The sequence below is a fragment of the Haliotis cracherodii genome, unplaced genomic scaffold (genome assembly GCF_022045235.1).
Source record: "Haliotis cracherodii isolate W230 unplaced genomic scaffold, xgHalCrac1.p SCAF_15, whole genome shotgun sequence".
NCBI lineage: Eukaryota > Metazoa > Mollusca > Gastropoda > Lepetellida > Haliotidae > Haliotis > Haliotis cracherodii.
Window position 1 is genome coordinate 27,291,430 of NW_027266270.1, and position 13,021 is coordinate 27,304,450.

The 13,021-nt window shown below is 40.1% G+C and overlaps 1 protein-coding gene across 9 annotated transcripts in view; it reads left to right on the plus strand.

The window, feature by feature from the left end:
• The window catches only part of LOC139462439 (LIM domain only protein 3-like), a 129,791-nt gene extending 121,563 nt beyond the window's left edge, over positions 1-8,228 (plus strand). For all 9 annotated transcript variants that reach the window (XM_071244147.1, XM_071244150.1, XM_071244152.1 and 6 more), the window contains 3 exons: positions 1,837-2,059; positions 2,737-2,862; positions 4,222-8,228. In XM_071244147.1, the coding sequence (XP_071100248.1) occupies positions 1,837-2,059; positions 2,737-2,862; positions 4,222-4,423 (551 nt within the window). In that variant the 3' untranslated portion in view covers positions 4,424-8,228. The remainder of the gene's footprint in view (positions 1-1,836; positions 2,060-2,736; positions 2,863-4,221) is intronic.
• The last annotated feature ends 4,793 nt before the right edge of the window (positions 8,229-13,021 follow it).

Genomic DNA, 13,021 nt, shown 5'->3' on the forward strand with positions numbered 1-13,021 from the left:
TTGGTGTACGCACACAGCCAGAGAAGCTTTGTAACACATGATCGCAGCCTATTGTCTCCAGATTAAAACTGGTGGCAGCGCAGACTACAGACAGGTGAGCCAAGCAGACTGCTCACATCAGACCAATGGTATATTGATTGGAGGGTATATAGTGTGGGTTGTGACAAGATACCTGTAGAGTCGGTCATAGTCGGTACAGGACAGCCAGCTGCACTAACCTCTGGATGCTTTAGTGTTGACTTACATATCGGAAAGTTAGCAACACAGTTTGATAACAAGCAATCAGAAGTTCATTAATATTTGTAGACTTCAGTATTTCACCAACTTGGAAGTTGGAGCTGAACATGCATCAGGAGCTTCTGATGTTGACCACCTGTTCTGTTGTGCCAAGATTTGTGTAGGATCTATCTGCTGTGGAGTATTGTGGACTGGGTATTTGTGTTTGTGATCCTACAGTAACTAAAGCATGCTCTTCTCTATAGAGAGGATGTTGACGGAGGAAGGCGACAGCCAGGGTCAGTACATTGGGTTAGGATAGGATCCGGTATCAGCAAACTGCTGTTACTATGGATATGCATTTTTATTTAATGTTCATACACTGAATTTTAATTTCCTGATAACTGCATCACCAATTCCCAAATTTGTTGTAATTAATATTTTGATTTTTCAGCAACACATCAAACATAGTTTATAGTTAATGAAGCCATTGTGTGATGCCAGTTTACGTTTTCAACATCTGAAACAATGGCTGTTTGGTTGGGACAGTATCAATCACAATGCAGTGGATACTATTGTGAGCCAATGAAAAGAAAAACATGTGCTTTTGACATCAAGGGCATAATTATTATCCTCGCTCTGGGCTGCACTGTGTTGTTTTAAGCCCTGATGAAGCACTTACATGTGTATACAGTGGGTCATGCACCTAGCATTGTGTAATGTAGCTGTATTTTTTTATCACAACAGTGAACTGCTCAGTCAGTTTGACAGTCAACATTTATATGCTAGTGGCTATGTCTTTATCAACAAGACCAGCGTACCCTGTAAGAGGTCTGTCAGTCAGGGCCAGCTTCAAGTGTGTATACTGCACTCAGGGGCATGGCATTTATGCAACCCTAGAATCCTGTTTGTTGAAACAGTTTTGAATGTAATCAAAACTTGTATCAAGTAATACTGACATTGGATTGCAGTGATTTTCTAACTCTTCCTGTTTCCTTTATTCGAAGTGAGGGTTGGTTAGCCCATTGGTTAAAGCCTTGGCTTGTCATACCAACGACTCTGGTTCAATTCCCTTACATTGGTATGGTGCCTTGTCACTGCCATGATGATGACAGAACATTTTATTACCCTACTCACTATTATTTCACGTTGACGAAGGTTTCTAGATTTGATCCTGGTTTCTTAGGGATTATTCCAGTCTCTCATATAGAAATTGGATGGTCTGGGTTTGATTCCACACACAGGTATAGAAACTGTATGCTTTTGTTCTGCTCCTCACTGAAGCACATGTGGTGTCTCCTCACACAGGTGCTGTGTGAAATATGTTTCGGTTCACCCAGCATTGAATGGTAACCTTCTAGCGCCTTACAGGCAGGGAGCTGAGAATAAAAATTCGAGTGCACACTGATCCATTGACCGGGGTCATAATAATATAGCACCATGAGAATTCATTTGAGTGGAAATTGGCATTTTATATGTGGACTTATTACTGATATCAATAGTACCCACATAAAAGCATACATGATCACTCTGAAAATATTTAGTTGTTAGACTTCCTTGTATCTCTACACAAGCTGTTGGATCTGAAGCTCTGAGTTAATAGTTCCTGATCTCTTGCAGGCCCAATGCAGATCTCTCAGGAAGCCACGTCTGGGATGGGGAAGCGGCAGGAGTGTGCTGGATGTAAGAAGAACATCAGTGACCGCTACCTGCTGAAGGCCTTGGAGCAGTACTGGCACGAAGACTGTCTCAAGTGCTCATGCTGCGATTGCCGTCTCGGTGAAGTCGGGTCCACACTCTTCACAAAAGCGAACCTGCTCCTCTGCAGAAGAGACTATTTGAGGTGAGGTGCAGACAGGTGCTGGACACATTCACAGTGATCAAAACATGACAGCTATTGTAATGCTTATATACTTCTCAAAAGAAGTTAAGAACCACCCAATTCTTTCATATTACCGATCATAGTAATCTGTCTTGACAGAATAACTATAATAATATGAAAGAATTGGGTGTCCCTTTACAGACTACAATAATCATAAAGACTACACCAGTCATTAATCTGTCGATTATCATAGTGCAGTGATTGAATATTAGAACCAGTTTGAAGGACTGCTGATGATTATTCTATATAGAAACATTTCAAATCCAATTTTCTACAATTTTTAAGATGAAAACAGATCTGCTGAAATCAGTCACTGAAAGGCTGTAAATACTTTATAACTTTCAGAAGCTAAGAAAGTGTATAGATATCAACTGCTCCTTTGCATCCCTCCCTGCACCACTGATTTCTGATTTTAGACAAAGATGTTTTTAAGAGCAAAAAGCCAGATATTGTCTCTTAAATGTTGTGCTGAAAGTAAATGTTAATGCAAATTGTAATTCACCTTCTTATGGCTTTATCTGCTTACTCAAGCCATGCTGATGGTATCATGTGACTACATGTTCAGCAAGTGCCCTTTTCATCCATGTACTGAAATTGATTCTGTCATGCTAAACCGTGTTGTTAAATTTTAATTTCAGATTATTTGGTACAACTGGCTACTGCTCAGCCTGCTCGAAGATGATCCCAGCGTTTGAGATGGTTATGAGGGCCAAGACCAATGTGTATCACCTGGAATGTTTTGCTTGTCAACAGTGCAATCACAGGTAAATAAACATCTTCTTTATTCAGAATTTTTTTAAAGTTTTTTTTATATACTATTTACCCCCAAAATAATGAATTGTCTTCTTTATACACAGTTTTATGTTTTTTATTAATATTTGAAAGGAAATCTAATATTCAAGGTACAAATACACCATGACGTTCAGTATAGAAAAAATCAATCCAGCAGTTCCCGCAGTTAAACTAATGTCTGCACAAGCGTACATGACCTTTGAAAAAATATCCTCTCATTAAATTGTCACTTTCCTGAAAGAACACTCGAGTCATATCCATTACATTTTAACACCACATAAGGAAATTCTCAAAGCAATATAAACTTAAAACAAGGGCCAACATGGCCCAGCTGACAGTTTTATGGGAGTCAGAGAGTTGACATCCTGATCTGAAGCTTCCCCTGAAGACACCATGTCAACACCCAACGGCACATCCAGAGTTTGTTTAGGTTAATCTTGGGGATAATTGTGCTGGATTAGGCTACCTGTTGCTCCTGTCTGCTCACCTGATGTGTTTATCACCTGTCTTAACGAGCCAACCAGGTACATGTGGCCTGGGGTTAGATGTGTGGAGGAGGTGGCAGGGGAATTAAGAGAGATTTATTGTGTCATCTTATCTAGAGTCTAGACGTAAGTGATCCTGACATCCTTACGAAATTTCATTGATGTGAAACCAATACACCTGGATCAGCATGTCAATAACTTGACTGATATGTGATATTTATTATTTTTTCTTTTTCTGAAATTAATATCAATTTTGTCAATCACAAATATTTAAATTATTTATGAGAAAAGTGATTAGGTTAGATTAAATTTGTTACTTTCAGTTTTAGAAATAAGATAGGAAAAATCACCATGTTTGCCAATGGAGAGTACAAATGATTAAAGGTCATGTTTTCCAAAATTCAAAAATTAATGTATTCTTGGCATCATCAAATCAAGAATGTGTGTTAATGTTCCCTAGTTTCTTTTCTATATGGAGGTGGTCTGGTAGCCTAAGGCTGAAGCCCCGGGTTCAATTCCCGACATGGGTACAATGTGTGGAGCCAATTTCTGGTGTCCCCGCCGTGATATTGCTGGAATATAGCTGAAAGCGGCATAAAACCATACTCACTCACTTTTCTACACAGCTGGAGAAAGACATTTGGTACTAATATTGTTAACCATATATATATCATAACTTGGATAAATTAATTATGATGCTAATTCTTTTCATTTTGAAAATTACAATTTGTTATTGCTATGAGCAATGTATCTTTTAACACTCCAAACATCTGTTGATATCTTTAGGAATATGGTAAATGTCAATAAGACTTGAGTGAAGTACATTAAGCCTTATATCTGTTGCAGGTTCTGTGTGGGAGATCGGTTCTACTTGTGTGATAACAAGATACTGTGTGAATACGACTACGAGGAACGCATGGTGTTCGCCAACATGACCAACCTTCCAAACTACGGCTACAATGCCCTGTCCCAGATGAAAAGACAGACCCAGAGCCTGAGTGATGATGTGTCTAGTGGATACGGAAGTCCCAGCCCCAGCTCGTTATAGTCATCAATCCCTCGGCGCATGTGACAAACTTGTTGCAGTGCAAAACTGATGTACAGTTTCTTCATCATTGTTATTTCTCTGTTCTCAATCTTACAACCTGAACTTTGAAGTATGAGAGGTCATGCTATGAGTGTGGTGGTGTGACAATAGGGAGATAACTCTCAATGATTGATACAGAGTTATCTGCCCATGGTGTATATTACACATGTACTGTTGTGTATTCACATTTTAGTGTGCTTTGTTCACGTGCTGGATTTGACAAGAAGACATCTTGAATCATCGCAGAAATTGCAGTGTTACAACCCATGACCATTGATCAACAATTCATAAAATGGCAGCCAATGAAAGTTTGGCTCTTGCAAGGGAAGCAGTTGTGAATACTGTTCAAACGAGCAACTTTGTGTGCTACATCAACTTGTGATCACATTTTATGGATTTTTCTTTCTAAATTGATATTGACTGTGCCATAACACAACAACAGAGCATATTTATAGTGTTACATGTTTGAAAGCAAAAGGCAATTCTAGATGTGCATTGCTCACAAGTATGGATACTGCACATGGTTCTAGGGTGAGGATAATACATGGTAAAACAAGGTTCATGATCACATTTCGAAATGTTAACTGTTACAATGCTTATATTGTGCATTACAAAGAGAAATTTAACAAAAGTTTACAAAAATTAAAACTAATTTAATTGATAATGCATTGTCAACATAAGATGAAGCTTTAATATATATTTATGTGTTATTATTATGAAATTGATCATGGTCCTTCTGTAAATGAATACAAGTGTTTCATGTGCTTGTGTATTCTAGTCAACTCATGCAGTTTCCCTCCAACTGTATATACTGCAATCCAAAGATGTACATATAATGATGAGGGTTTAGAGTTGACGTTAGATTCCACAAGGAAACACATTATTTTATTTATTAAATTTCATGGTTTGTTTATAATTAAATATCAAACTTGTTAATTTGTTTGTTCTTGAATCACTCTTGAAAATCTGGTATTTATGGAAAGACTTGATATAGCACTCGATAGATTTTCATTTTGTTAATTAATTAATTTGATGTGAATGGTTTTAGAATAAGAGATATACTTATGTCCTGAAAAATGTTTTGTTTAAAATGTAATTATTTCAATGAACCGTTGAAAGGCTAGATAAATTTGATTTCTAAAAAATGCTTAAAGTGAAGTTCATTTTATTTATGATTCTTATTATGTTTGTGCATTATTAAAGTGAAATAATGACCTGGTTGTTTTTCATTTTCAATATTGCTCATTTGTATCACACTGTTTTTCCAATTCTGAAGTGCAATGTTACTTTTTGTTTGTTTACATACATTTCAGGATGTGACAAATAGCTTGTTAAAAGGCTGCATCAACAGGTTACAACTGAACTTGTATAGACTCTCACCAGTAAAACTGGTTCATGATTTAACAAACTCTTTCAACATCTACAGAAACAAGGGGGCAGGCCCTTTGCCACAATTCACATGCAGAGTTACCCCCCTTTGTTACCAGGATCTGCTAGTCATTTCAATCCTAGAATTGGCTGAATTATGATGCTTGGTTATCAGCACCATACCCATTGCTGTTAACAAGGTGGCAAACACCTTATGAACTTCATCAGTATGACTTGCCTCATACATTTCAAACATGAAATATTAAACAAGACTAGAATGGTGGCATGTCTGTATGATTCAGTCAAACAATGATATGCTATTCCAAAATAAGATCTTCTCAACACACAAAAATATTCTTTAGCTGTATTAAATAGTTGGAAATATTTTTTGGATGTATTTAAATTCATAAATATAGGCCAAAGGTTTCAGCATGATATTTTCAGTTTTGACATGACTAGTAACCTGTTGATGTGAAAGCCGACCACAGGCACTTGATGCGGAGAGAAAAACATGTATAAAATACAATGAAAAAGGTCTTCATGTTGTAGATTATGTTTCTTGTTTGCATCAAGTGTCTTTCCCACTTGTGGCAGTCCAGTTATTGTTATGAGTGCTTTGTTGTGCGATACTATAACAATGATCTCTTCAGTCAACATCAACAGTCTTTCTTCTCTCCCACTGTCATTCAGTTTGGCCCACAAAAATGTGTTTCCAATTTCCCTCCCCAAATCTGGAGCCCCTGATCCAAAACGTTTTTCACCATCCAGTATTGTACGGATTTTGTCCCACATGTAAAAATTTGTTGCACTTCGTTATACATATACCGGTCATCTTCATTTGAAAGCAGGCTGCAATTTGCCATTAAAAAAAACAAGAAAATACTACCACCACCACCCTATTTGAAAAGGATGAAAAAAGAAACACACATATTGGTAGTGGGGAGGGGAATAGTATCTTTAGTGAATTTAACTTGAGGATGATTGTCAGTATGTTTGCGGTCACATATTGCAGAATTGATATCATAGTAAAATTCAACTCAAGTCATTTTTACTAATTTCATTGAAGAAGCCTTAACAACAGTTTTATAGCACCTGAAAGTCGGCCAACTCGTTATCAACCTGGTGGAGTTTTTATTTGTTCTTTCTTGACCAAATGCCTGTTTCAAAATTCAGACTTGTACATACCCTCATAGGAAATGGGTAAATGAAAACAATAATTATATGTACTTACAACAAGCACTAAAAGCATAATGAAAATAATTATCAAAATAGAACCTGTTTCAAATGAGTACTTATAAGAAGACATTTTTTTAACACATTTCTCAAATAGATTTAATGATACATAACAGTTAATTAGTTGATATATTTGAGAGAGGAAGAAAGACTGTATTATCCAAATGTGAGTTTTTGTAACCCCCTCATATTGTATAATTTCTCATGAAAACCTTACACCCCATAATCCAAGATGGCCGAACTAGTGTAAACTTGGATGTCACACTTATCTCACTGTCTGTTCAGGGATAATGTACAAATATTTCATGAAAACTGTAAGTTTCTGCAAGTTTGTTTAACCCCACTTCATTTCATAATGAATTCTGCATTCCATGCCACAGTATTCAAACTAAATCATACTTTCTGAAACTGTTCTACTATGTAAATGTGTTTCTAAAACACGTTCTTCCCCCCAAAAAATTCTGAAAATACTTGAAACAATGCCTCGCAAATTCTTTCACTTCAAGGTGTTTCTCCTGTCCAAAGTTTCTGGTGTCCCGCCCTGTGATATTGCTGGAATATTGCTGAAAGCAGCGTAAAACCATCTCACTCACACACTCACTCACTCACTCCTGTCCAAGCCACAAGGGGTGAGTTTGTAATCAAAGTACATAAAGTGCCCCAAATCATCAAAATGCATATATCAAAATTTGGGAAGATATATTACCATTATTTTTTTTATGGATTAGGACACATCTTTAATATACAATAATCTCATAAACAAAATGACATGAAGTAGAAAATAATTACAAGCGCTACTATATTTAAACAAATAGTTTTCATATACATATATTAATAATCTTTGTTGAAAGCATAGTTCCAAAAATGGCATAATCACTAAATATTTATTTCTTAATAAACTATTTTTATTTGCTCAGGATTACGCCAAAACAGTATTTGAGGTTTTCAGTTGTTCTGTTTTGTGTCTGATACCATTCTAGTCAGTGAGGGTGTAAGGTTGATTCTAGTCTTCATGTATGTATATATGGTTCATTGATTGGAGGTCATGTGACGGTCATGTGACGGTCATGTGACCCTCAATCCTCATGTATCATAATTTCATTATCATTTCTGTTGGAGAGATGATGTGTAATTTAAATGATGGATAGAGAATAAAACGATAAAATTGCCAGCTCTTTGTTTTTATACATATTGTTAATGTGTGCACGGCCAAGAACGGAGTACCATCATCAGTTGGGTGTTTGTTACCCTTCCTCTCACATCTGCCCTTTGCAGCAGATCATGTGACTCATCACTGAACAGGTTGTTACTCCACCACAGCAGACCGCATCCCTAGTATAGTGGAATGATCGTTTGACCTGATATCACCTCCACGGTGTAGTGGATAGAGCGTCTGGCCAGAGACCGCCTCTGTGATGTAGTGGATAGAGCGTCTGCCCAGAGACCACCTCTGTGGTGTAGTGGATAGAGTGTCTGCCCAGAGACTGCCTCTGTGGTGTAGTGGATAGAGCATCTGCCCAGACACCGCCTCTGTGATGTAGTGGATAGAGCGTCTGCCCAGACACCGCCTCTGTGGTGTAGTGGATAGAGAGTCTGCCCAGACACCGCCTCTGTGGTGTAGTGGATAGAGCGTCTGCCTAGAGACTGCCTCTGTGCGTAGTGGATAGAGCGTCTCCCCAGACACCGCCTCTGTGGTGTAGTGGATAGAGCATCTGCCCAGACACCGCCTCTGTGGTGTAGTGGATAGAGCATCTGCCCAGAGACCGCCTCTGTGATGTAGTGGATAGAGCGTCTGCCCAGAGACCACCTCTGTGGTGTAGTGGATAGAGTGTCTACCCTGAGACCGCCTCTGTGGTGTAGTGGATAGAGCGTCTGGCCAGAGACCACCTCTGTGGTGTAGTGGATAGAGCGTCTGCCTAGAGACTGCCTCTGTGCGTAGTGGATAGAGAGTCTGCCTAGAGACTGCCTCTGTGGTGTAGTGGATAGAGCGTCTGCCCAGACACCGCCTCTGTGGTGTAGTGGATAGAGCGTCTGCCTAGAGACCACCTCTGTGGTGTAGTGGATAGAGTGTCTACCCTGAGACCGCCTCTGTGGTGTAGTGGATAGAGTGTCTACCCTGAGACCGCCTCTGTGGTGTAGTGGATAGAGCGTCTGGCCAGAGACCACCTCTGTGGTGTAGTGGATAGAGCGTCTGGCCAGAGACCGCCTCTGTGGTGTAGTGGATAGAGTGTCTGCCCAGAGACCGCCTCTGTGGTGTAGTGGATAGAGCGTCTGCCAGGGACAACCTCTGTGGTGCAGTGGATAGAGTGTCTGCCCAGAGACCACCTCTGTGGTGTAGTGGATAGAGCGTCTGCCAGGGACTACCTCTGTGGTGTAGTGGATAGAGCGTCTGGCCAGAGACCACCTCTGTGGTGTAGTGGATAGAGTGTCTGCCCAGAGACCACTTCTGTGGTGTAGTGGATAGAGCGTCTGCCCAGAGACCACCTCGGTGGTGTAGTGGATAGAGTGTCTGCCCAGAGACCACCTTTGTCGTGTAGTGGATAGAGAGTCTGCCCAGAGACCGCCTCTGTGGAGTAGTGGATAGATAGTGTGCCCAGAGACTTCCTCTGTGGTGGTGTGGATAGAGTCTGCCAAAAACCGCCTCTGTGGTGTAGTAGATAGAGATCTGCCTAGAGACCACCTCTGTTGGTGATTTGATACCCTGGTTGTCGCAAACCATGGATGGTAAAAGATGCTACTTGATGTTACCCTGCCTGGTGTTCAGCATCAATAGATGGTTGGCTAGGAGTCAGTATACTGTGTCTGTATGGGGTATGCATGTTAAACTGCAGCATGGTATCTCAGTGGGCTAGAACTATAAAAGCGGCATAAGTCCAGACTAATACAAGCAGTAACACACACTACATGTCGCTCTATAAGCACAATAATTTTGAAGGAAACAATAAACTCCTCACCTCAACCACAGCAATGGACAAACATGGTGACGATTACACCACTGTTGACATTTAGTGTGGTGAGGTCATGTCAGATGAGGTGAATCCAATATTATTGCACTTACATACCAATGTGCATGCACGTGTGTGTGTGTCTGCTTGTACTAAGCCGGACTAATGCCAATTTTATAGTGCTATGAAATACCATGCCACAGTTTAACATGAATACCTCATTCAGACACATGTATACTGACTCTAAGCCGACCAAGTCCTTGTTTTAGCCCCTTAATGACAAGTCCCAGGCAGGGTAACAACAAGTACCATCTTTTAACGTCTTTTGGTATGATGCAGCAGGGGATCGAACCCTGGACCTTCCACTCCCCGTGCGGACACTCTACCACTAGACCATGGAGGCAGTCCCCATGATGTCCGGCTGTTGGCCAGGTCAAGGTGAAGGTCAGGTCATGTTTCTGGTAGCTGTTGTGAAGTGACTACAAAGTCCAATGGAGCAGTCCTGTGTAGGAGTGGTAACTCTTGGTGTTCCTGCCTTGAGCCTATCCGAGATAATTCAGAAGTGGCGAATGCATCCACATCCTGTTGATGGTCCCCGTGGATACATTCACAGCACTAGTTGTAAGTGAGTTGGACTTAACGCCACTTTGATCAGTACTCACGCTGTGTCAGCTTGATGTGGGAGGAAAGACCCAAGCAATGCAGGTCTAAGATGTTTACCACTTTTGTGAACCAATGAGCACAAATATGGTGCTGACATACCTAGAAACAATGAGGGTGAACCAGGATTCAAACCCACAATCATAGGTTTCTCGCATGCCAAAGGGATGCAATTTGTCCAGCAAATTGTACCACCTCAGACAACTGGACCACCCTTGTCACCTGGCCTATGTCATGTTCTGCTGGGTTAGCCCAGCCAAAATAGGTCTGATGGCATTCTGATGTTGGTCTTGTGTCCGCCTTGTTATTGTTCATCTTCAGTTATAAGAAATCTGACATGTCAAGATTGAAATCCTGTCATTTTTATAGCCCAGTGGAAGCACATGGCAATGCTTAGAGAATTGGTGATACCTTTTGACATGAAACTTCTTTGTGGTTGTGATTTGACAATTGCTGTGCTTGTTTTTGTCCATGTTCAGTTCAATAGTAATAATAATAAAAATAATGATAAATGCATTTATAATGCACCAGATTCCAAGTGGATGCTCATAGTGCTACACTATTTTTACAATTGTCAATGGATCAGTGTGCACAAGATTTTCCCTCTCAGCTCCCTGGGGAGTATACAACCCAAGCTGTGAGGCGCTAGAAGGTTAACAGCCACATTACCATCTCATCCTACTTGGTACCCATTCACTGCCGGGTGAACGTTGGTACATTTCGAAGAATCTCACTTGCCTAAGATACAGGCTCATTGTTGATTCTGTACATTTATATAGACCTACACTAGCAATAATATATAGGTCCCCACATGTTTCCAGTGAAACAGTTAAATGTAAATGAGAGAGAATATATTACCGTATTCGACGTAATAAGCGCCCCGCTCTAATAAGCGCCCACAGCGACATTTGCTAAGATATTGGCTATTGAACAATCCCAATCAGCACCCCTTCCAAGTGATCAATGTACACAAGACTTATTTATTCGCGTATAATACGCACTCGTGTGTTTTACACACCCTTAATTATGGGCATTTAATTCTGGAAAAATATATCTGTCGTCGTAAACATTTCAGGCTGTCAGCATAAACCACGAAATTTATCTTTAAACTCTGTTTTTTCCACCAAAATAACATTCTAATAAGAGCCCCCTGTTTCTAATTTTGAGAGCGCCCTGGGCGCTTATTACGTCGAATACGGTACATATAATATAGATACAAAAGTTATAGCTCAGTAGAACTGTCTATGTACATGCAAATAAACTACTGTTCAACATTACGTCACTCTGGAATGCAATGATGTTATACAAGTGATGAAATCATATATGATCCCATCACAACTGAATTGCCTGTTTAGCAGATTACTGTCAAGCAAAGTAATTTGGTGATTTATAATTCAATTCTCAAGCCTTATGATCACAAAATGTATACATGTACAGTAAAAGATTAACCACACTTCATGGCTTCAAACTGGTAATTGTTTAACACCTGGGTCACTTTTCTCCCACACCCAGTTGACATGCAGTGATATGACTGAAAGACTGTTCCAAGCAGCACTATTTAGGGGCGGTCGGGTAGCCTAGTGGTTAAAGCGTTAGCTCGTCATGCCGAAGACCCGGGTTCGATTCCCGACATGGGTACAATGTGTGAAGCCCATTTCTGGTGTCCCCCGCCGTGATATTGCTGGAATATTGCTAAAAGCGGCATAAAACCATACTCACTCACTCACTCACTCCAAGCAGCATTAAACTCACTCACCCAAGGTTTCAAATCCTATGTAACGATTTTTTCCACCAATCAGACTGCAGCACACACTCAGAGTCAATTTACAACATATGGGGGCAAAGGTATCTGCGTTGGGTTGCCAGTGTGCCCTGCTCATTAATTTGGGAGTTGGCGTCAGGTCAATTTTGCATATTTCAGCTTTAGATTGCGTGCTGCAACTCAACATGACTTTAACTAACACAAGGAGTTACCAAGGAACACTGTAGTAATTACCACCACTGGAACATTGTAACTTTATCATCGGGATTTAATATCAGTTTATCCTGACACGATGTTTTGGTGCACACAGCATACTTTAACGAATAAAACCTGTTCCATCCTCTATACATTTTACAAAGACAGAAATATTTGCGGTGTTTGACTTTCCGCTTTTGGGAGGACTGAGAATGGGGTGTGTGACTAAGGGGATTGAAAGTGTTGGGAATGGATTTATGATCTTGTATTGGGAGGGTTGAAAATGGATTTTTTTATCTGGATGGGTTCTATGCTGGAGTGTAGTAGCACCATGGACGGACAGTGTAGATGTGGCCTCACTGGTTCAGTGTGTGTGTAGTGTAGCAATGCTGGGAT